Source organism: Nerophis lumbriciformis, linkage group LG21 (assembly GCF_033978685.3).
Source record: "Nerophis lumbriciformis linkage group LG21, RoL_Nlum_v2.1, whole genome shotgun sequence".
NCBI lineage: Eukaryota > Metazoa > Chordata > Actinopteri > Syngnathiformes > Syngnathidae > Nerophis > Nerophis lumbriciformis.
In genome coordinates this window covers 10,838,861-10,864,000 of record NC_084568.2, presented here as the reverse complement: position 1 = coordinate 10,864,000, position 25,140 = coordinate 10,838,861, and the positions used below count along the sequence as shown (strand labels likewise).

Here is a 25,140-nt window from a genome sequence, read left to right as displayed (position 1 = left end):
GTCTGTATCTCAATCTGTGTGTGTAATCCCATTCACATATTTGTGTACTAATTTGTGTGTCTGTATCTCAATCTGTGTGTGTAATCCCATTCACATATTTGTGTACTAATTTGTGTGTCTGTATCTCAATCTGTGTGTGTGTAATTCCATTCACATGTTTGTGTACTAATTTGTGTGTCTGTATCTCAATCTGTGTGTGTGTAATTCCATTCACATGTTTGTGTACTAATTTGTGTGTCTGTATCTCAATCTGTGTGTGTAATCCCATTCACATGTTTGTGTACTAATTTGTGTGTCTGTATCTCAATCTGTGTGTGTGTAATTCCATTCACATGTTTGTGTACTAATTTGTGTGTCTGTATCTCAATCTGTGTGTGTGTAATCCCATTCACATGTTTGTGTACTAATTTGTGTGTCTGTATCTCAATCTGTGTGTGTAATCCCATTCACATATTTGTGTACTAATTTGTGTGTCTGTATCTCAATCTGTGCGTGTAATTCCATTCACATGTTTGTGTACTAATTTGTGTGTCTGTATCTCAATCTGTGTGTGTAATCCCATTCACATGTTTGTGTACTAATTTGTGTGTATGTATCTTAATCTGTGTGTGTGTGTAATCCCATTCACATGTTTGTGTACTAATTTGTGTGTCTGTATCTCAATCTGTGTGTTTGTGTGTGTGTGTGTGTGTGTGTGTGTGTGTAATCCCATTCACATGTTTGTGTACTAATTTGTGTCTGTATCTCAATCTGTGTGTGTAATCCAATTCACGTGTTTGTGTACTAATTTGTGTGTCTGTATCTCAATCTGTGTGTGTGTGTGTGTGTGTGTAATCCCATTCACATGTTTGTGTACTCATTTGTGTGTCTGTATCTCAATCTGTGTTTGTGTACTAATTTGTGTGTCTGTATCTCAATCTGTGTGTGTAATCCCATTCACATATTTGTGTACTAATTTGTGTGTCTGTATCTCAATCTGTGTGTGTGTAATTCCATTCACATGTTTGTGTACTAATTTGTGTGTCTGTATCTCAATCTGTGTGTGTAATCCCATTCACATGTTTGTGTACTAATTTGTGTGTCTGTATCTCAATCTGTGTGTGTGTGTAATCCCATTCACATGTTTGTGTACTAATTTGTGTGTCTGTATCTCAATGTGTGTGTGTGTGTGTGTGTAATCCCATTCACATGTTTGTGTACTAATTTGTGTGTCTGTATCTCAATCTGTATGTGTAATCCCATTCACATGTTTGTGCACTAATTTGTGTGTCTGTATCTCAATCTGTGTGTGTGTATGTGTAATCCCATTCACATGTTTGTGTACTAATTTGTGTCTATCTCAATCTGTGTGTGTAATCCCATTCACGTGTTTGTGTACTAATTTGTGTGTCTGTATCTCAATCTGTGTGTGTGTGTGTAATCCCATTCACATGTTTGTGTACTCATTTGTGTGTCTGTATCTCAATCTGTGTTTGTGTACAAATTTGTGTGTCTGTATCTCAATCTGTGTGTGTTATCCCATTCACATATTTGTGTATTAATTTGTGTGTCTGTATCTCAATCTGTGTGTGTAATCCCATTCACATGTTTGTGTACTAATTTGTGTGTCTGTATCTCAATCTGTGTGTGTGATCCGTATAGAATAACAACGTTAGCTCGATTATGTTACCATAGCGCGTACAAATATGCATGATAACACTCCGACAGACATCACGCATGGGACGGTTTAGTAAGAACTAATTGTTTTAGTTGTATTGTAAAATTTATAAACACACAAATGAAAACAAGTATACACAGATTTGATTACGCACAAATCGAGATACAGACACACAAGTTAGTACACAGACATGTGAATCGGACTACACACACACACAGATCGAGATTGAGACACACAAATTAGTACACAGACATGTGAGTCGGATTACAGACGCACAGATCGAGATACAGACACACAAATCTGTACACAGACATGTGAATCAGATTATAGACGCACAGATTGAGTTACATGCACACAAATTTGTACACGGACACGTGAATCGTATTATACACACACAGATTGAGTTACAGACACACAAATTAGTACACAGACACGTGAATCGGATTACACACACACAGATTGACATACAGACACACAAATTAGAACACGGACACGTGAATCAGATTACACACACACAGACACACAAATTAGTACACGGACACGTGAATCAGATTATAGATGCACATATTGAGTTACAGACACACACATTTGTACACGGACACGTGAATCGGATTGCACACACACAGATTGAGGTACAGACACACACATTAGTACACGGACATATGAGTCGGATTACAGACGCACAGATTGAGATACAGACACACAAATTAGTACACAGACATGTGAATCAGTTTATAGACGCACTGATTGAGGTACAGACACACAAATTAGTACACAGACATATGAGTCAGATTACACAGACACAGATTGAGATATGGACACACACATTTGTATACGGACCCGTGAATCGGATTACACAAACACAGATTGAGATACAGACACACAAATTAGTATACAGACGAGAATCAGATTAAAGATGCACAGATTGAGATACAGACACACAAATTAATACACAAACAAATTAATCGGATTAAAGATGCACAGATTGAGATAAAGACACACAAATTAGTACACGAACACGTGAATCGGATTACAGACGCACAGATTGAGGTACAGACACACAAATTAGTACACGGACAAGTGAATCGGATTACAGACGCACAGATTGAGATACAGACACACAAATTAGTACAAAAACATGTGAGTCAGATTACAGACGCACAGATTGAGGTACAGACACACAAATTAGTACACAAACATTTGTATTGGATTAAAGACACGCAGATTGAGATACAGACACACAAATTAGTACACAAACATGTGAATTGGATTACAGACGCACAGATTGAGGTACAGACACACAAATTAGTACACAAACGTGAGTCGGATTACAGACGCACAGATTGAGATACAGACACACAAATTAGTACACTGGCACGTGAATTGGACTATACACACAAAGATTGAGATATGGACGCACAAATTAGTACACAAACATGTGAGTTGGATTACAGACGCACAGATTAAGGTACAGACACACAAATTAGTATACGGACACGGGAATCGGATTACACACGCAGATTGAGATACAGACACACAAATTAATACACGGACACATGAATCGGATTACAAACAAACAGATTGAGATACAGACTCACAAATTAGTACACAAGCAGGTTCATTGGATTGCAGACGCACAGATTGACATACGCAATTGCAAATAGTTTTGCGACAATAATCCCGTGTATGTTTAGGCTAATTAAGCAAATTGTGAGCTTTGTGGCGAGGTTGAAACACTTTTTTGCCTGCCTGACTTTGAGTTACTAATGAACCCTCATGGTCTTCAGGGGAGTTCATCAGGGCTTTGTACGAGTCGGAGGAAAACTGCGAAGTGGACCCCATGAGAACGCCCCCTTCCGTGCTGCCGGACCACCAAGCCAATCTGAGAATGTGCTGCGAGCTGGCACTCTGCAAGATCGTCAACTCTCATTGGTGAGCATGGCGACTGTAAATGACAGGAGCGGCGCCCCCTATGGGTCGTGAGCAAAATGCTCTGCAAGGAATGCTAGCATTCATGTCGTGTATATATATATATATATATATATATATATATATATATATATATATATAGCCAAAAACATGCACCTGGGCATAGGTTGATTGGCAGCACTAAATTGGCCCTAGTGTGTGAATGTGAGTGTGAATGTTGTCTGTCTATCTGTGTTGGCCCTGTGATGAGGTGGCGACTTGTCCAGGGTGTACCCCGCCTACCGCCCGAATGCAGCTGAGATAGGCTCCAGAACCCCCCGCGACCCCAAAAGGGACAAGCGGTAGAAAATGGATGGATGGATATATATATATATATATATGTACATATACACATACGTGTGTGTGTGTGTGTGTATATATATATATATATATATATATATATATATATATATATATATATATATATATATATATATATATGTCTTAATAAGGTTATCCAAAAAATAGTGCTCGATACCGTAGTAGAGCGCAATATATGTATGTGTGGGAAAAAAAATCACAAGACTATTTCATCTCTACAGGCCTGTTTCATGAGGGGGTTCCCTCAATCATCAGGAGATTTTAATGGGAGCATTCACATACCATGGTTTATATAGGGCACAGAGTGGGTGGGTACAGGCTGGTGTAGGGGCGTGGTGATTGGCTCATGTGTTACCTAGGAGGTGTTTCCGTCTGTGGCTGCATGCTGATACAATTTCGCTGCGTTTGTTGAGGGATGACAGGTCTGGACGGTAAATAATAAACAGTTTCTCTTTCAAGCATAGGTTGCATCTTTTATTACCACTATTGTAAGGTGTGCTGGATGCAAGAATTTGCCATGTTATTGAATATTCAACATTATTGTCTTTGAGGTCCCAAATGTGTTTGCTGAGTTCTGTGGTATTCCGCAGGTTTTGGTTCCTGAAAGAAGCCTTGTGATTGTTCCATCTGGTTTTAAACTCTCCCTCGGTTAATCCTATATATGTGTCGGATGTGTTAATGTCCTCAAAGGACCTCAAAGACAATAATGTTGAATATTCAAGAACATGGCAAATTCTTGCATCCAGCACACCTTACAATAGTGGTAATAAAAGATGCAACCTATGCTTGAAAGAGAAACTGTTTATTATTTACCGTCCAGACCTGTCATCCCTCAACAAGCGCAGCGAAATTGTAACAGCATGCCGCCACAGACGGAAACACCTCCTAGGTAACACATGAGCCAATCACCACGCCCCTACGCCAGCCTGTACCCACCCACTCTGTGCCCTATATAAACCATGGTATGTGAATGCTCCCATTAAAATCTCCTGATGATTGAGGGAACCCCCCCTCATGAAACAGGCCTGTAGAGATGAAATAGTCTTGTGATTTTTTTCCCACACATACATATATTGCGCTCTACCACGGTATCGAGCACTATTTTTTGGATAACCTTATTAAGACATATATATATATATATATATATATATATATATATATATATATATATATATATATATATATACACACATGTGTGAGTATACATATACATATACATATATGTATACACACATATATAGATACATATATATATATATATATATATATATATATATATATATACATATCCTGCACTACGAGATAATGCAACGAAATGTTGTTCTTATCTGTACTGTAAAGTTCAAATTTGACTGACAATAAAAGGAAGTCTAAGTCTATATATATATATATATATATATGTATATATATATATATATATATATATACTTGTGTTTGTATATGTACAGTATATGTATATATATATATGTGTCTATATGTGATATGTGCGTATATATGTGCAAATATATAATTGTGTGTATACATGTGTGTATATATATATATATATATATATATATATATATATATATATGCATGCATATATAAATATATTTGTATATATGGATACATACATATACAGTATATGTATAACTCTGCGATCATGTTGTATCCATCTGACAGTGTGTTTCCACGAGAGCTGAAAGAAGTATTCGCCTCGTGGAGAGTGCGCTGCGCCGAGCGAGGTCGGGAAGACATCGCCGACCGCCTCATCAGCGGCTCCCTCTTCCTGCGCTTCCTCTGTCCCGCCATCATGTCGCCTTCGCTCTTCAACCTCACGCAGGAGTACCCCGACGAGCAGACGTCGCGCACGCTCACCCTCATTGCCAAAGTGGTGCAAAACTTGGCCAACTTCTCCAAGTAATTTTTTTCTCTCGCCCTGACACTGAGAGCAAAAGTATTGGGACACGTGCAGACTCCTCGTGACCAAACAAAACAATTCAGGTGTGATATTGGGGCAGAGACTTCCACCTGTAGTTTGACAGCTTTCACAAGAAGATGTACACAGATTATTATAACTATGCTTACATGTCCCAATACTTCTGAGCACCTCGATCCTAATTTTAAATTGACATTATTAATAATAATTTTGTTATTAGTATTGTATTATTTGTATTATTTTTAAGACCAATAAAATTTAAAAAATTTACATTTCTAATTTTTAAATTAACATTATTAATACATATGTAATAAGACCTAATCATTTTGTGTTAATATTTTATTATTATATTTTAAGCCTCTAAAAATTAACAAAGTTTTACATTAAAAAAAATTAATCAATATATATAAAATATACAATATGTTTGGCTTAGTATTGTATATTTTTTCTTTTTCAAGCCCAATAAAATTTACTATTTTTACATTTCTAATTTTAAATTAACATTATTCATAAATATGCTATACAAAACAATAATTTTCTGTTATTATTAATTTATTATTATATTTTAAGCTCATAAAAATGAACACATTTTCACATTAAAAATAATTATAAAATATACAATACATTTTTGTTATTAGTATTGTATTATTTTTGTTTTAAGCCCAATAAAATTAATTAATTCTAAATTTCTAATTTTGAATTAACGTTATTAATAAATATGTATTAGGAAACAATCATGTTCTGTTATTATTATTGTATTATTATATTTTAAGCCCCTAAAAAGTAACACATTTTTACATGAAAAATAATTAATACATATTTATTAAATATGCAATATATTTTTGTTATTAGTATTGTTTTATTTTTAAGACCAATAGAATTTTTTATTTTCACATTTCTAATTTTAAATTAAAAGGAACAAGCGGTAGAAAATGGTTGGATGGATTATTAATAATTATGTAGTAAGACACAATCATTTTTTATTATTTTATTATTATATTTTAAGCCCCTAAAAATTAACACATTTTTACATTAAAAATAAATATAATTATATATTAAATATACAATTAATTTACGTTATTAGTAGTGTATTATTTTTTATTATTTTTAAGCCCAACAAAATGAACTATTTTTTACATTTCTAATTTTAAATGAACATTATTCATAAATATGCAATACGAAACAATCATTTTCTGTTATTATTAATTTATTATAATATTTTAAGCCCCTAAAAATTAACACATTTTTACATTAAAAATAAATATAATTATATATTAAATATACAATACATTTTCGTTGTTGGTATTGTATTATTTTTTTTCATTTTTAAGCCCAATAAAATGAACAATTTTTAAATTTCTAATTTTAAATTAACATTATTAATAAAAATGCAATACGAAACAAACATTTTCTGTTATTAATTTATTAATATATTTTAAGCCCCTAAAAATTAACACATTTTTACATAAAAAATATGTATTAAATATATATTAAGTATACAATAAAGTGTTGTTATTAGTATTGTATTATTTTTATTTTAAGCCCAGTAAAATGTATTTTGCTTTTCTAATTTAAATTAACATTATCAACAAATATGTAATAAGAAACAATAATTTTCTTTATTGTTATTATTATCATAAATGCTAACATAAAATCTTATCACGGCAACGTTAGCATGATGACATAGGATAAGTTAGCGTAAATTAGTTTCCAAGTAACAAAAATGTTAGTTTTATACAAAATTAATTAGCGAGCTTAAAACATTGACATCCTAATGTTAGCATGATAATATAGGAGAAGATGGCATACTTCTATGATCTTTAGGTTTATTTGAATAAAGATGGGAAAAATGCTACAAGTTATTAAAAAACACAATTTTTAAGTTTAAATGAATCAAATGCTAACATAAAATTTTACCACGGCAACGTTAGCATGATGACATAGGAAAAGTTAGCGTAAATTGGTATCCAAGTAACAAAAATTTTAGGTTTATACAAAATTAATTAGTGAGCATAAAATATTAACGTCGTAATCTTAGCATGCTAATATAGGAGAAGTTAGCATACCTCCATGATTTTTAGGTTCAAACATAAAAAATTTGCTAAAATGCTACTATAAAATTTGCTAAAATGCTACTATAAAATTTGCTAAAATGCTACTATAAAATTTGCTAAAATGCTACTATAACGTTTGCTAAAATGCTACTATAACATTTGCTAAAATGCTACTATAACATTTGCTAAAATGCTACTATAACATTTGCTAAAATGCTACTATAACATTTGCTAAAATGCTACTATAAAATTTGCTAAAATGCTACTATAACATTTGCTAAAATGCTACTAAAATTAATTAGCGAGCATAAAATATTAACGTCGTAATGTTAGCATGCTAATATAGGAGAAGTTAGCATACCTCCATGATTTTTAGGTTCAAACATACAAAATTTGCTAAAATGCTACTATAAAATTTGCTAAAATGCTACTATAAAATTTGCTAAAATGTTACTTTAAAATTTGCTAAAATGCTACTATAACGTTTGCTAAAATGCTACTATGACATTTGCTAAAATGCTACTATAACATTTGCTAAAATGCTACTATAACATTTGCTAAAATGCTACTATAACATTTTCTAAAATGCTACTATAAAATTTGCTAAAATGCTACTATAAAATTTGCTAAAATGCTACTAAAATTAATTAGCGAGCATAAAATCTTAACGTTGTAATGTTAGCATGCTAATATAGGAGAAGTTAGCATACCTCCATGATTTTTAGGTTCAAACATGCACAATTTGCTAAAATGCTACTATAAAATTTGCTAAAATGCTACTATAAAATTTGCTAAAATGCTACTGTAAAATTTGCTAAAATGCTACTATAAAATTTGCTAAAATGCTACTATAAAATTTGCTAAAATGCTACTGTAAAATTTGCTAAAATGCTACTATAAAATTTGCTAAAATGCTACTATAACGTTTGCTAAAATGCTACTATAACATTTGCTAAAATGCTACTATAACACTTGCTAAAATGCTACTATAAAGTTTGCTAAAATGCTACTATAAAATTTGCTAAAATGCTACTATAAAATTTGTTAAAATGCTACTATAATATTTGCTAAATGCTACTATAAAGCGTTGTTAGCGCGTGACCAGATGGGAGGAAATAGCAAAAGTATATATTTGTATTTCCATACGAGTACTTTCCCCGCCAACTGAGCGTCACTGTTGTGGTGTTCAGGTTCGGCAACAAGGAGGAGTACATGTGCTTCATGAACGAGTTCCTGGAGATGGAGTGGGCCTCCATGCAGCAGTTCCTCTACGAGATCTCCAACCTGGACAGCATCAGCAACGCTGGCGGCTTTGAGGGCTACATCGACCTCGGCAGGGAGCTGTCAGTCCTGCACAGTCTCCTGTGGGAGGTCATGGCCCAGCTTAGCAAGGTCAGCTCCATCCATCAGGTGCACAGAAGCCTCTCATAGCAAAGTCCGTGTTGCAAATGTCATTGTGTCAATGTTAGCACTTTAGCTCATTTCTTTACATTTTAAACCTAATAGTCATGGATTGTGTTACTTCTTAAGAGTAAGCTAGCCTTTCATTTGTTAGCATGCTAATGTTAGCATTTTAGCTAATTTTTCTACATTTTAAACCTAATAGTCATGGATTGTGTTACTTCTTAAAAGTATGCTAGCATTTCATCTGTTAGCACGCTAATATTAGCATTTTAGCTCATTTGTTTACATTTTGAACCTAATAGTCATGGATTGTGTTACTTCTTAAAAGTATGCTAGCCTTTCATCTGTTAGCACGCTAATGTTAGCATTTGAGCTAATTTTGTACTTTTTAAACCTAATAATCATTTGGGGCCATCTTAGAAGCATGCCAGCCTTTCATCGGTTAACATGCTAATGTTAGCGTGCTAATATTAGCATGCTAGTGTTTTATGCTAGCATTATAGCTACATTTGTACTTTTTAAACCTAATAATCATGGATTTCATTATTTAGTGCCATCTAAGAAGTATGCCAGCTGTTCCCTTGTTATCATGCTAATGTTAGCCTGCTAACAGTTTATGCTAGCATTTGACCTAAATTCTTAACCTAATGGTCATTGATTTTGTTACTTGGCACTATGTTAACAGTATGTTAGCATGCTAATGTTTTTTATTGGCATTTTAGCTAATTTTATACTTTTTAAACCTAATAATCATGGATTTTGTTACGTAATTCCAGTTTAGAAATATGCCATCTGTTCCCCTGTGATCATGTTAATGTTAGCATGCTAAAGTTTTGTCTTATAATTTTAGCTAATTTTGTACTTTTTAAAGCTGATAATCATGGATTTCGTTACTTGGTGCCATCTTAAAAGTATGCTAGCTGTTCCTCTGTTACCATGCTAAAGTTAGCATGCATTTTTTTATCTTAACATTTTAGCTAATTTTGTACTTTTTAAACTAATAATCATGGATTTCATTACTTGGCGCCATCTTAAAAGTATACAAGCCTTTCATCTATTAGCATGCTAATTTTAGCATGCTAATATTAGCACGCTAACATTCTATGCTAGCATTATAGCTAAATTTGTACTTTTTATACCTAATCATCGGTTTTGTTACTTGGTGCCATCTTAAAAGTATGCTAGCTGTTCCCCTGTTACCATGCTAATGTTTGCATGCTCAAGTTTTACCTTCACATTTGACCAAATTTTGTACTTTTTAAACCAAATAATCATGAATTTTGTTATTTTGCGCCATCTTATAAGTATGTTCGCTTTTTGTCTGTTAGCATGCTAATGTTAGCACGTTAATGTTTTATGTTACTATTTTAGCAAATTGTGTACTTTTTAACCCAAATAGTAATGGATTTCGTTACTTAGTGCCATCTTAAAGCCTTTTAATTTGTTAGCCTGTAGCACGCAAATGTTTTATGCTAGCATTCTAGCTAATTTCATACTTTTTAACCTAATAGTCATGGATTTTGTTACCAAGCGCCATCTTAAAAGTATGTTAGCCTTTCATCTGTTAGCATGGTAATGTTAGCGTGTTAATATAAGCACGCTAACGTTTTATGCTAGCATTATAGCTAAATTTGTACTTTTTAAACCAAATAATCATGGATTCCGTTACTTGATGCCATCTTAAAAGTATGCTAACCGTTCCCCTGTTACCATGCTAATGTCAGCATGCTCAAGTTTTACCTTCATATCTGAGCTAATTTTGTACTTTTTAAACCTAATAATCATGAATTTTGTTATTTGGTGCCATCCTAAAAGTATGCTAGCCTTTCATCGGTTAGCATGCTAATGTTAGCGTGCTAATGTTAGCACGTTAATGTTTTATGCTACCATTTTAGTAAATTGTCTACTTTTTAACCCAAATAGTCATGGATTTTGTTACCAGGCGCCATCTTAAAAGTATGCTAGCCTTTCAACGGTTAGCATTCTAATGTTAATGTGCTATTATTAGCACACAAACGTTTTATGTTAGCAATTTAGCTAATGTTGTACTTTTTGAACCTACTAATCATGGATTTTGTTTCTTAATGCCATCTTAGAAGTATGCTAGCTGTTACCATGCTAAGGCTAGCATGCTAATGGTTTATGCTAGCATTTTAACCTAATCATTTCTACATTTCAGTTCAGCTTCAGCATTGGGGCATTCACACGCGCTTCATCTAGTTGTAGTATAACCTCTAATACTGGTAAATTGTTAAATTATTAATTAATAATCACATTAAATGGCAAAGGCATAATGTGAATGTGTTTTTATAAGAGTAAACATAAGTTAACCATGATAAGTGTTGCAAAAAAATCCAAAGAACAGGCAAAACTCTTTCCAAAGAGGTAATTTTGTATTTCGGTAGAATTCTTACTTTTGTGGTTCCGCTGGTCTCATTTTGTGATTCGGTGTCAAACTCAGGTTCTTTACGCCCTCCAATCACAGGACGCCATCATCAAACTGGGCCCTTTGCCCCGCCTCCTGAACGACATCAGTATGGCACTGCGTAACCCGCACCTGCAGAGGCAGCCGAGCCACCAGGCGGACCGCATCCAGGAGCGGCAGGTGGAGCGGCTGCTGACCCGGCCCAGCTTCAACAGGGGCATCTCGTCCGAGTTCCAGAATCTCATGATGCGGGATCTCAACAGGTAGACGCCGAGAGGCTAAGCCACTGCGCGTTAAAAAAATTAGAAAAACGCACTCTGCGCGCGCAATGTTCCTCCCTTTTGGCATAAAGTGTTTTGAAAGATGAAACAAATCAACATTGTGGAAAGAGAGCAAGGGCCCAAAGAAGACGAGAGAGGGTATCGGGATCGTTTGCCAGGTAAAAAGTGGTGAAATGTTGGCATGAGGCCCGTTGATTGATTCCATTCTTCAGATTTTGGAGGCTCCGCGAAAGTTAAGACAAGACACAACAAAGCTGAAGGGAGAAGGAAGGAAAAGTGTCCGACTTTATTAGGAGCCAGACTGTTAATGCTAACCAGCTTTGTCCAAAAAAAAAAAAAAAAAAAAACTTTATCAGAAAGTATTTTTGTTTATAATCTATTACCAAGTGTTGTTTTTGTTTTTTTAAACTATTAAAAAAATATATATATTTTTTTAATATAAGATCAGTAGGGTTGTATATTTAATATTATCGTGCTTCCATGGTGAGTGCAATGTCAATGATATGTTGCATTTATAAGAAGAAATGTTATTAGGAAAATGTTTATTTCCTTACAGACACATTGAGGCAAGAAAGTGTGTTTTATTCCAATCATCGATTAAGCAAGCAAATCAACTGATTGATTCCGGACTATAAGCCGCTACTTTTTTCCTTCACTTTGAACCCTGCGGCTTATAAAACCGTGGGGCTAATTTATGGCCATAATGCGAACAGTAAAAACAATAAATAAATGTTACCGTTTGTGCTATGGGGCCATCTTTTGGACGAGGTCGTTTTATTCCAATCATCGATTAAGCAAGCAAATCAACTGATTGATTCCGGACTATAAGCCGTTACTTTTTTCCTTCACTTTGAACCCTGCGGCTTATAAAACCGTGGGGCTAATTTATGGCCATAATGCGAACAGTAAAAACAATAAATAAATGTTACCGTTTGTGCTATGGGGCCATCTTTTGGACGAGGTCGCTCGCTGCAGGGGCTGCGGCGTCCTTCCGTTTAGTGCGCTCAACCGGAAGTGGAAGTGCCGTTCCGTCTTCTAGCCGTCTGTAACGTTCCTACTCCTGTGTGTTCTTCATGCATCACTCCAAGTAACGTTTGTACAAAACCCAACACCAGTGAAGTTGGCACGTTGTGAAAAATCGTAAATAAAAACAGAATACAATGATTTGCAAATCATTTTCAACTTATATTCAATTGAATGGACTGCAAAGACAAGATATTTAATGTTCGAACTGGAAAACTGTATTTTTGCAGATATTAGCTCATTTGGAATTTGATGCCTGCAACGTATTTCAAAAAAGCTGGCACAAGTGGCAAAAAAGACTGAGAAAGTTGAGGAATGTTCATCAAACACTTATTTGGAACATCCCACAGGTGAACAGGCTAATTGGGAACAGGTGGGTGCCATGATTGGGTATAAAAGCAGCTTCCATGAAATGCTCAGTCATTCACAAACAAGGATGGGGCGAGGGTCACCACTTTGTGAACAAATGCGTGAGCAAATTGTTTAAGAAGAACATTTCTCAACAAGCTATTGCAAGGAATTTAGGGATTTCGCCATCTACGGTCCTTAATATCATCAAAGGGTTCAGAGAATGTGGAGATTGCTGCACATAAGCGATGATATTACAGATCTTCGATCTTTGCATCAAAAACCGACATCAGTGTGTAAAGGATATCACCACATGGGTTTAGGAACACTTCAGAAAACCACTGTCAGTAACTACAGTTTGTCGTTACATCTGTAAGTGCAAGTTAAAACTCCACTATGCAAAGCGAAAGCCATTTATCAACAACACCCAGAAACACCGCCGGCTTCGCCGGGCCCAAGCTCATCTAAGATGGACTGATGCAAAGTGGAAAACTGTTCTGTGGTCTGCTCTGTTTTTATTTACGATTCAAACAACGTGCCAACTTCACTGGTTTTGGGTTTTGTAAGTTTTACAATGTAACTAAAACAGTTTATACTTGCTAAAACCGTCCCATGTGTGATGTCTGTAGGAGTAATGTAATGAAGCAAGCGTCGTTAGTATTAGCTAATATGCTAACACATTTACGAGTGTCTGTGTTAGTATTATTAACTTAAAACGGCATTTTTTTTGGTATTGTTTCAGTTTCACAAATTCCTCAGTAAATTCGCCAAAACGTCATCGTGGAGTTATTGAGTCTGTTTAGCTGATTGGAGAGCTAGCTGGGTCCATGAGGATGACTTCTGTTTTGTTTGATCAGCCGTTTTACTGCCGTGTTACAGACACCGTTTAGAAACAAATCATGGTATGTAAATAAACATTTCTGTGTAAATAACATCCTATCTGTGGCTCATAGTCCGGTCCGGCTAATATTTGGAAACCTCGCGCAGAGTGCGTTTTTTTTTTACGCTGTTTTGACGCCACAGTCCTGACGCGGTGTGTCGTCCAGCTCTATAGACATCACGCGCTTGCCTTCCCCGACCTCCACGGCCGGGGTCATGCCATCTCGCCCCCAGATGAGCTTTCAGGACCGAGACCACCTCCACCGAGCGCCGTCCAAAGACATGTTCTACGTGTCCCGCCCTCCCCTGGCCCGATCCAGCCCGGCCTACTGCACCAGCAGCTCGGACATCACGGAGCCGGACGCCAAGGTGAGTCCGGGAGGGTGCGGTAGAGAGGGGGGGGCGGGGCCGGCGGGTGCAGCCATCATTCCATCCAGTAGGTCGAAAAGTGAGATGAGTATGAGAGCATGCTGCTCATACTCCATAATATCTCCACGGCTGTAGGCAACCATGGCATCTGCTTCTTTTGCTTATTCCCCACCTCGCCAACTCATCCTCTGCGGTATTTTCCGGGAAATACTGTGAGGCTTTTCCGATATTTCCAGGCCCCCACGGTAAAACCACCACCCTCACTCATACCTCATGATTGATCAGGGGGGCATGCAGGCGCTCAGTGTCAGTAAAAGCGTATTTATGATGGACCTCCAGGATTCCCGAATGAACAGCGTGTCTAACCTGCAGTCGGTGGACATGCTCAACTCCTCCCAGGCCTCCATCGCCGGCATGGGCAGCTTCGGGGGGCTGAGCAGCGGAGGCGGTGGCGGCCTGGGGTCGGGCCTGAGCAGCCAGCTGAGGGCGGGTGGGAGGTTGTCAGCTGGCTCCGGCGGCTCCAGCATGTCCGGCGGCCTCCGGCTGAGCCAGCTGAGCCAGATGGGCACCACCACCGACTCGCTATCCCAGCTGCAGCAACAGCAGGCCGCCGCCATGCGCTACCCGCTTTCCTTCCAGAATCCCCTCTTCCACCTGGCGACGGCCGACGGTCCCCAGCACCACCAGCACGGCCGGGCGCCGCCCCCCGCGCCCCTGCTGCTGGCCCCCGAGCCCGATCTGTCGCACCCGGGCTACGTGCCGCAGTTTGCCCACGGGGGGTTCTCGCGCAGTGAGGACCTGTCCACCCTCAGGACGCGGGACGGACACCTGGGCCAGCCCAGCATCATCCACTCGCACAGCTACAGCGACGACTACGGCAGGGCCGAGTACGGACGGCGGCAGATGTCCATGCACGTGCAGGTAGGTACATGTGGGGTCCCGCCTCATGCCGCAGTGTCTCTTTCACTCTACACAGACTAAACTATGCATTTTATATATGTATGTATATATATATAAACATTGATTGATTGATTGATTGATTGATACTGTATATACACACACACACATATATATATATATATATTATATATATATATATGTGTGTGTGTGTATATACAGTATCAATCAATCAATCAATCAATCAATGTTTATTTATATAGCCCTAAATCACAAAAGTCTCAAAGGGCTGTACAAGCCACAACGACATCCTCAGTACAGCATACCTGCCAACTACTCCGGTTTTCCCGTAATTAGTACGGTTTTCATCAACCTATTTACGGTTGCAGTGATAAAAAATACCGTTTTTCATTAATTAAAAAAATTTTTTTTTTTTAAATGCGCGAGGCTATTTATAGCACCGCTGCCAAGCACGAGGCACCTGTTGCCATTGTTTCCAAACGAGCGAACGATCATGGAATCAGCCGGAGAAAAATCGCAAACGAGTCTTAAACCGAAAAGAAAACTGCAGTCATTCCGTGAAGAATATTCAAAAGCCTATCCGGGAATAATTATCCGTTCCAAAAAGGGTGAAAACTACGCGAATTGCACCTTGTGCAGACAAGATTTTTCGATCGGACACGGAGGAATTAGCGATGTAAAAGACCACGTTGGGACAAAAGAACACAAGTCTAATGCCGTTGCTAGCGATACAAGTGGAAAACTTTCAACGTTTTTCGGATTTTAGCCACAAAAAGGTAATGACACCAATGTTATCTATTGGAATTGTTTAGTACTGTTATACTGTTAAAAGTGTTTATACTATTTATGCTTTCAAGTCCAAGTTGAAGAAATCTTGTTAAATGTTGACAGCATAACTACCAAAATACAGAAGTATGTCCTTAATATTTTTGCAGTGCTATTTCTGTTGAAAAGTTAAAAATGATTACATTAGAGATGTGATGTGCCACTTTTCAAGTGTCTGATGGCTTCAATTAATTTTCATTAATTTTTCATATTTTGAATTCTTTTGAAAGGCTTACAAAAAAACTACATTTGAATTGTAATTCCATGCTATTGACAGGACTATTAATTTTAATGAAGTTAGCTTACCATGTTTACAGTATGATAATTGTGATAGAAATGTGAATTTTAGGCACAGAATATTTTATACAATTGAACAAGGCAGTAGATTATACAAGCTTGGACAGAAAGTTAATAATGACACCAATTTTTTTTTTAATGGAATTGTTTAGTACTGTTTTACCATTTGTTTACTGTAAAAAGTGTTTATACTGTTTATACTTTCAATTAACAAATTGAAGTCTTGTGAAAGGTTGACAGGATAACTGGCATTAACTGTCAAAATAATTTCAAACTATTGAAGTTAGCTTACAGAATAAACATGTCAATCAACCCATATGATTTTTGCTGTAATATTTTTGTTTTGAAAAGTCACTGTGACTGATAGAAAAGTGATGGTTTTAGCAACATTTTAACCTGTCTGAATGCTAATAATCATTTTGCGTCGGGGGGCGAAGCCTGAACCCCCACCAGGACTTTGTCCTGGACCTACCGGGGCCTGCGGCCCCTGGACCCTGGCTACTAGGTTTTTCTGATTTCAAAAGTTGGCAGGTATGGTACAGAGCCCACATAAGGGACGTCAATGTGAATGACTATGAGAAACCGCATGTGCGGGTAACCCCCCCTCTCTAGCTGCTTTAGCTGCTGTGCAACAGTTTTTTCAAGGATTTTCGAGATAAACGGAAGGTGGGACACCGGCCGGTAGTTTACCATGAGGTCAGGGTCGAGGTTAGGTCTTTTGAGCAGAGGATGAATAACCGCTTTTTTGAATGCTAGTGGAACAGTGCCAGAGGAAAGTGATAAGTTTATAATATTTAGCACTGATGGACCTAATAATACAAAATGCTCCTTGATAAGTTTCCCAGGAAATGGGTCAAGTAAACATGTTGTTTGTTTTGTCCCATTTACACATCTTAACAATTCCTCCAATGTTATTTCATCAAAGAGAGAGAAACTATTTTGGAGGGCGGTATCCGTCGTAGATACAGTCGTATCTGTGTTAATAGAACCCAGTTGTAGCTGCGATGCATTGTCTTTAATCTCCTTTCTAATGAGTTCAATTTTCTTATTAAAGAAATTCATAAAGTCATCTGCCGAATGGGTGGAGCTACTGGGAGGAGTCCCTTGTTGGGTTAGCGATGCTACTGTACTAAACAAAAATTTAGGATCATTTTTGTTGTATGTATGTATAATTCTTAGAGATGTCCGATAATATTGGCCTGCCGATATTATCGGCCGATAAATGCGTTAAAATGTAAAATCGGAAATTATCGGGATCGGTTTTTGTATTATCGGTATCGTTTTCTTTTTGTTTGTTTTTTATTAAATCAACATAATAAACACAAGATACACTTACAATTAGTGCATCAACCCAAAAAACCTCCCTCCCCCATTTACACTCATTCACACAAAAGGGTTGTTTCTTTCTGTTATTAATATTCTGGTTCCTACATTATATATCAATACAGTCTGCAAGGGATACAGTCCGTAAGCACACATGATTGTGCGTGCTGCTGGTCCACTAATAGTACTAACCTTTAACAGTTAATTTGACTCATTTTCATTAATTACTAGTTTCTATGTAACTGTTTTTATATTGTTTTACTTTCTTTTTTATTCAAGAAAATGTTTTTAATTTATTTATCTTATTTTATTTTATTAATTAAAAAAAAAAAGTACCTTATCTTCACCATACCTGGTTGTCCAAATTAGGCATAATAATGGGTTAATTCCAAGACTGTATATATCGGTTGATATAGGTATCGGTTGATATCGGTATCGGTAATTAAAGAGTTGGACAATATCGGATATCGGCAAAAAGCCTTTATCGGACATCCCTAATAAATATGTATATATACGGATGGATATGTATGTATATATGGATGGATATATGGATGTATAAACATGTATATGTATATATGTGGATGTATATGTATACATATACATATATATACAGTATTTAAAAATACAGCACAGGCCAAAAGTTTGGACACACCTTCTCATTTCAATGCGTTTTCTTTATTTTCATGACTATTTACATTGTAGATTGTCACTGAAGGCATCAAAACTATGACACCTGTGAAGTGGAAACCCTTTCAGGTGACTACCTTTTGAAGCTCATGGAGAGAATGCCAAGAGTGTGCAAAGCAGTAATCAGAGCAAAGGGTGGCTATTTTGAAGAAACTAGAATATAAAACATGTTTTCAGTTAGTTCCCTTTTTTTTTTTGTTAAGTACATAACTCCACGTGTGTTCATTCATAGTTTTGATGCCTTCAGTGACAATCTACAATCATGAAAATAAACAAAACACATTGAATGAGAATGTGTGTCCAAACTTGTGGCCTGTACTGTATGTATAAATATGTATGTATGTATATATATATATACGGATGGATATATATGTATATATCGATGGATATATCTACATAGAAGCATGTATATGTATATATATATATATATATATATATATATACAGTATTTATACATATATAAACAAAACCAGTGGAAATTTGTGAACTTAATTCATTCTTGAACATTGTTCGTAAACAGAAAAAGTGGTATAGTGAAACAAAGTACTTCATGAAGAACTTTGTTTCTTCATGGAGAACTAGTTAACTAACTATAGTTAGTTAACTAGTCTATAAACAACTATAGTTGTTTATAGACTAACCAATTAGTCTATAAACATGACTAATTGGTTCGAGCCTCGACAAAAGTCACTACTTAGTATATTTAGTAAAATAATGCAAACTTTGAATACAATATATATATATATATATATATATATATATATATATATATATATATATATATATATTAGAGATGCGCGGATAGGCAATTATTTCATCCGCAACCGCATCAGAAAGTCGTCAACCATCCGCCATCCACCCGATCTAACATTTAATCAGAACCGCATCCGCCCGCACCCGCCCGTTGTTATATATCTAATATAGACGATGCAGGGCATTAGTGAGGTTATAAAGCTTTTGCCTGTTAAAGAAAGGAGACTGATCCAATGCAGCACAGACATTCGCGTGCCACGCTGTCACGGCCCAGACGCACACCAGTGCGCAATCATATGGGAGCCGCGCTGAGCGCACCTCCAAGCGCGTCTCGCTGCCGGCGACGGCCGGGTATGGGCCCGGCGCTCCAGCGCCATCCATTTTCAGGGCTAGTTGATTCGGCAGGTGGGTTGTTACACACTCCTTAGCGGGTTCCGACTTCCATGGCCACCGTCCTGCTGTCTATATCAACCAGGGTGAGCCCCACCCCTTTCGTGAGCGCACTGCGCGCGGAGTGACCCCTGTTACGCGCCCCCGGCAACAGGGGTGGCGGGCAGGTAAGCTGCGCGGGCGGAGCGCGCGGAGTGACCCCTGTTACGAGCCCCCGGCCACGGGGGTGGCGGGCAGGTAAGCTGCGCGGGCGGAGCGCGCAGAGTGACCCCTGTTACGAGCCCCCGGCCACGGGGGTGGCGGGCAGGTAAGCTGCTTACCTGCTGCGCGTGACGCCGGCCGCGGCGAAGGCGGACGAGGCGGGGTGTCGGTGCGGTGGGCGCGGTGGTGACCCTGGACGTGCGTCGGGCCCTTCTCGCGGATCGCCTCAGCTACGGCTCCCGGTGGGGCCCTCTCGGGGGAAGGGGCCTCGGTCCCGGACTCCGGCGAGGCGTCCTTTCTCCGCTCCGTAAAAGTGTCCATCTCTTCTTTTTTTTTTCTTCTGTTGTGGCATATGCAGCAGGTGCCTGCTCGTTTTTCGTATGTGGGTAACAACATTTAACTATGTATATATATTTCCGAATTGGTTTAACTGCCACCCGCCTGAATATATTTAAAATCTTTTTTTTTAATTTCAACCGCCCGACCCGACCCGCAGATAAAATCTAATTTTTTTTAATTTCATCCGCCCGATCCGCGGATAATCCGCAGACTCCGCGGTTGTGCCCGCAAACCGCGCATCTCTAATATATATATATATATATATATATATATATATATATATATATATATATATATATATATATATATATATATATATATATATATATATAAACAACATAAGAGGGTAAACCTAAATGTCAACACACACACACACACATAATCCCGTTGGTGCTTTCAAAAACGTTAACAACCATGTTGTTATAATACAAATACAAAAAGAAAAGAAAAATAATTTTACCCCTGTGTCGAGGAATATTTGTGCCATTTTTTTAACACTCTGAAATCACCATTCCAGTCACTGCTGGCGTTAGCGCAGACTAGCAGTGTGAGTCGATCCTTCATCGTCTTGTGTCCCGGTAGTGTTTTTACCTTCGTTGTAATTTAGATACGCTGTGGCAACTTTTTTTTTTAAAAAGTCCAGTCTCATCACAATTAAAGACTTGCTTCGGTCCAAATCCCCCTTCGCGATAAAATATTTCAAGTGATTGTGCCGCAAGCCGGAGGCTAATATGCTAAAATGCTATTTCAAAGCTGTTGCCAAAGCTATACGGAGAGACCGCGAGAGTTTGGACACATTTAAAGCGTTTCTGATCGAACAAAGCGATCTCTAAGACAGGCTGCCACAGCAAGATATAACAATTGTGCCGCTAGCCGTCAAAGCTAACAACGCCAACGCCAAATCAGCAATGTCTAACGTCGGATCCACATTGTTGGTTGACAAATGACCAAAATTCAATGGTCAAATCAACATCACAACCTGACATTGATTATACGTCGTCGAAAAGCATGTCGTTTCAACGTTACGTTTGAGTTGCTCAAAGTTAGGACCTCACTCAACAAGTTTTCAACGTCTTGTGCCTGCGGGGTTTGGTATCGACCTTTACCGACGTACAGTAAGGATGGATAAGACATCTTGAAATGATCCTCTCTATAACTATTATTGATCATTTCCTGTTAATAATAATAAATAAACTGATGTAACATGTTTAGCCTCATCATCCAGTGATCGTTATGTATGACTTGATAATCATACTTTAAATCAGTGGTTCTTAACCTGGCTTCGATCGAACCCTAGGGGTCTCTGGGGTTCGGCGGAGGTCAAGACACACCCGACTCATCGTGTAAATAAAAACTTCTCCCTATCGGCGTATTATGGATACCCCCAAACAATGTTCCCTCTAATTTTCCATACCTACTCAGTGGCTTGGTGGTTAGAATGTCCGCCCTGAGATCGGTAGGTTGGGAGTTCAAACCCCGGCCGAGTCTTACCAAAGACTCTAAAAATGGGACCCATTACCTCTCTGCTTGGCACTCAGCATCAAGGGTTGGAATTGGGGGTTAAATCACAAAAAATGATTTCCGGGCACGGCACCGCTGCTGCCCACTGCCCCCCTCACTTCCCAGGGGGTGAACAAGGGATGGATCAAATGCAGAGGACAAATTTCACCACAGTGTGTGACAATCATTGGTACTTTAACTTAGATGTGCACACTGTGGCCACACCAGCAGCACACCTGTCCCAAACCTGACTAAATACCAAGTTCCATCCATCCATCCATCTTCTTCCGCTTATCCGAGGTCGGGTCGCGGGGGCAGCAGCCTAAGCAGGGAAGCCCAGACTTCCCTCTCCCCAGCCACTTCGTCCAGCTCCTCCCGGGGGATCCCGAGGCGTTCCCAGGCCAGCCGGGAGACATAGTCTTCCCAACGTGTCCTGGGTCTTCCTCGTGGCCTCCTACCGGTCGGACATGCCCTAAACACCTCCTTAGGGAGGCGCTCGGGTGGCATCCTGACCAGATGCCCGAACCACCTCATCTGGCTCCTCTCGATCTGGAGGAGCAGCGGCTTTACTTTGAGCTCCCCCCGGATGACTGAGCTTCTCACCCTATCTCTAAGGGAGAGCCCCGCCACCCGGCGGAGGAAACTCATTTCGGCCGCTTGTACCCGTGATCTTGTCCTTTCGGTCATAACCCAAAGCTCATGACCATAGGTGAGGATGGGAACGTAGATCGACCGGTAAATTGAGAGCTTTGCCTTCCGGCTCAGCTCCTTCTTCACCACAACGGATCGATACAGCGTCCGCATTACTGAAGACGCCGCACCGATCCGCCTGTCGATCTCACGATCCACTCTTCCCTCACTCGTGAACAAGACTCCGAGGTACTTGAACTCCTCCACTTGGGGCAAGATTTCCTCCCCAACCCGGAGATGGCACTCCACCCTTTTCCGGGCGAGAACCATGGACTCGGACTTGGAGGTGCTGATTCTCATCTCAGTCGCTTCACACTCAGCTGCGAACCGATCCAGTGAGAGCTGAAGATCCTGGCCAGATGAAGCCATCAGGATATACCAAGTTAATGACCCCAAAAGGGACAAGCGGTAGAAAATGGATGGATGGATGGATGTTTTATTATTATAGTCAAATGACAGCAGTCATTTCCATGGTATTATTTTCTAATATAAGTTTTTTGGCCCACTTACAATGACAATAACAAAAAATATAGTTTTTCATGAGCTGTGTTCTAGTATTGTATGTCTGGGTGGGGGTCCTGCTTTGGAAATCATTTGTATCCCCTTTCCAATATCGCATGTAGTTCCCACTAAAACATTCACATGTTGCACAATGAGATGTAAACACGGGATCATGTGTACATTCCTGTAACTTTCTGTTTGTAACATATCTGTATTAGTAGTAAATATTAATCATTTAATGATTAATATTTATAAATTAAGATTAAATTAAGAAGAAAAAAAAAATTCACTGAATGTGCATATGAAACTGGTGGGGTTCAGTACCTCCAACAAGGTTAAGAACCACAATGTACTTTATTTTTGCCGCAGTGGCGTTGATTATTAACTTAGTGGAGCGGCTCCACACTGTGTATGAGCAGACACAGTTAGCTGTTAGGATAAAAAAATAAATATTTGTGGTTCTTTTTTGCAGAGATCATTGTATTCGTATGTCATAAAGGTATACTAATCAAACATAATATTTTATTGTTTTTAAAAAATGCTCTTGCATTGTCATTATTTGTATTGGTTTGATGCAAATGAGTGTTGTAAAAGTGTAAAAAGACTCATTTGAGAGTAACCAAGATTTCCTTCCCTTCCAAGGACAACATACAGCAGCAGCAAATGATGGGCTTGGCGTCCCAGACGGGAACCTCCCACTCCTCCTTGGCCACCACCCCTCCCTCCACGGTCCAACCCCGGGCGGCCCCGCCCCCCGGCCAACGCGTCAAGTCCCAGACGTCGCATCAGCTGTCGGTCAACGCGGCCGTCGCTCCCGTCGCCCCGGCCAAGACCCGGCCGCAGAGCGGCAACCTCCTCCAGTCGCCGGAGTCGGTGTACGGCGGGCGGCAGCACGGCGGGCGGCAGCTGTCCGTCAAAGACAACACAGCGCCGGGTCTGCCTCACCAGCAGAGTTCGGTGAGGGAGTCGGGGAGTCCGCAGGGAACCGCCAGCCCGACCACGCAGCAGTCGCCGCAGCAGCCGGCGCCTCAGCAGCACCTCCTCAAGCCCAACATGAGCAAACAGGTGAGTGGGACGTGGCGGCACACGGGCGGCGGTCTCACCTGTGCTTCTTTCCTGTGTCCTGACCCAGGGATCCCAGACTCCCTCCACCCTCAACACCCCCACCCCGGCCAACGAGAGGACGGTGGCCTGGGTGTCCAACATGCCTCACCTGTCGGCCGACATTGAGAGTTCCCGCATCGACCGCGAGGAGTTCAAACTGAAGGAGTACTCCAAGAGCATGGACGAGTCACGCATGGACAGGGTGGGTGGGCCACAATGTTGTTGTTTTGCCTTGCAGTCACATTTTCCTTTTTAGTGTTGCGTGCTCGGGTATATCAAGACACAGCGTTGTATTTTTCCTTGGTTCTAGGGTAAACCAAACCACAGTTTTCTTGTTTTCAGTCAACTTTAGCTTATAGGACCACAATGTTGTTGTTTTGTAGTGAACTGGAGTATGTCAGACCACAAGGTTGTTTTGTAGGCACTTGAGTATGTCAGACCACAAGGTTGTTTTGTAGTGAACTCGAGTATGTCAGACCACAATGGTGTTGTTTTGTTGTCAACTTGAGTATGTCAGACCACAATGTTTTTGTCTTGTAGGCACTTGAGTATGTCAGACCACAATGTTGTTGTCTTGTAGTGCACTAGAGTATGTCGGACCACAATGTTGTTTTGTAGTGCACTTTAGTTTGTCAGACCACAATGTTGTTTTGTAGGCACTTGAGTATGTCAGACCACAATGTTGTTTTGTAGTGTACTTGAGTATGTCAGAACACAATGTTGTCGTCTTGTAGTGCACTAGAGTATGTCAGACCACAATGTTGTGTTGTAGGCACTTGAGTATGTCAGACCACAATGTTGTTGTCTTGTTTGAGTATGTCGAACAACAATGTTGTTTTGTAGGCACTTGAGTATGTCAGACCACAATGTTTTTGTTTTGTAGGCACTTGAGAATGTCAGACCACAATGTTGTTGTCTTGTAGTGCACTAGAGTATGTCAGACCACAATGTTGTTTTGTAGGCACTTG

General features: G+C 39.1%; 1 protein-coding gene across 10 annotated transcripts in view; it reads left to right on the top strand.

Annotated features, from left to right (window-relative positions):
- Positions 1 to 25,140, top strand: part of syngap1b (synaptic Ras GTPase activating protein 1b) — a 376,646-nt gene that overhangs the window by 294,658 nt on the left and 56,848 nt on the right. For 5 of the 10 annotated variants that reach the window (XM_061983086.2, XM_061983083.2, XM_061983079.2 and 2 more), the window contains exons 11-18: positions 3,445 to 3,589; positions 5,606 to 5,842; positions 9,106 to 9,325; positions 11,805 to 12,007; positions 14,443 to 14,644; positions 14,984 to 15,565; positions 23,711 to 24,133; positions 24,201 to 24,374. In XM_061983086.2, the coding sequence (XP_061839070.1) occupies positions 3,445 to 3,589; positions 5,606 to 5,842; positions 9,106 to 9,325; positions 11,805 to 12,007; positions 14,443 to 14,644; positions 14,984 to 15,565; positions 23,711 to 24,133; positions 24,201 to 24,374 (2,186 nt within the window). The remainder of the gene's footprint in view (positions 1 to 3,444; positions 3,590 to 5,605; positions 5,843 to 9,105; positions 9,326 to 11,804; positions 12,008 to 14,442; positions 14,645 to 14,983; positions 15,566 to 23,710; positions 24,134 to 24,200; positions 24,375 to 25,140) is intronic. The other 5 variants (XM_061983084.2, XM_072915543.1, XM_061983080.2 and 2 more) reach the window with 3 other exon arrangements.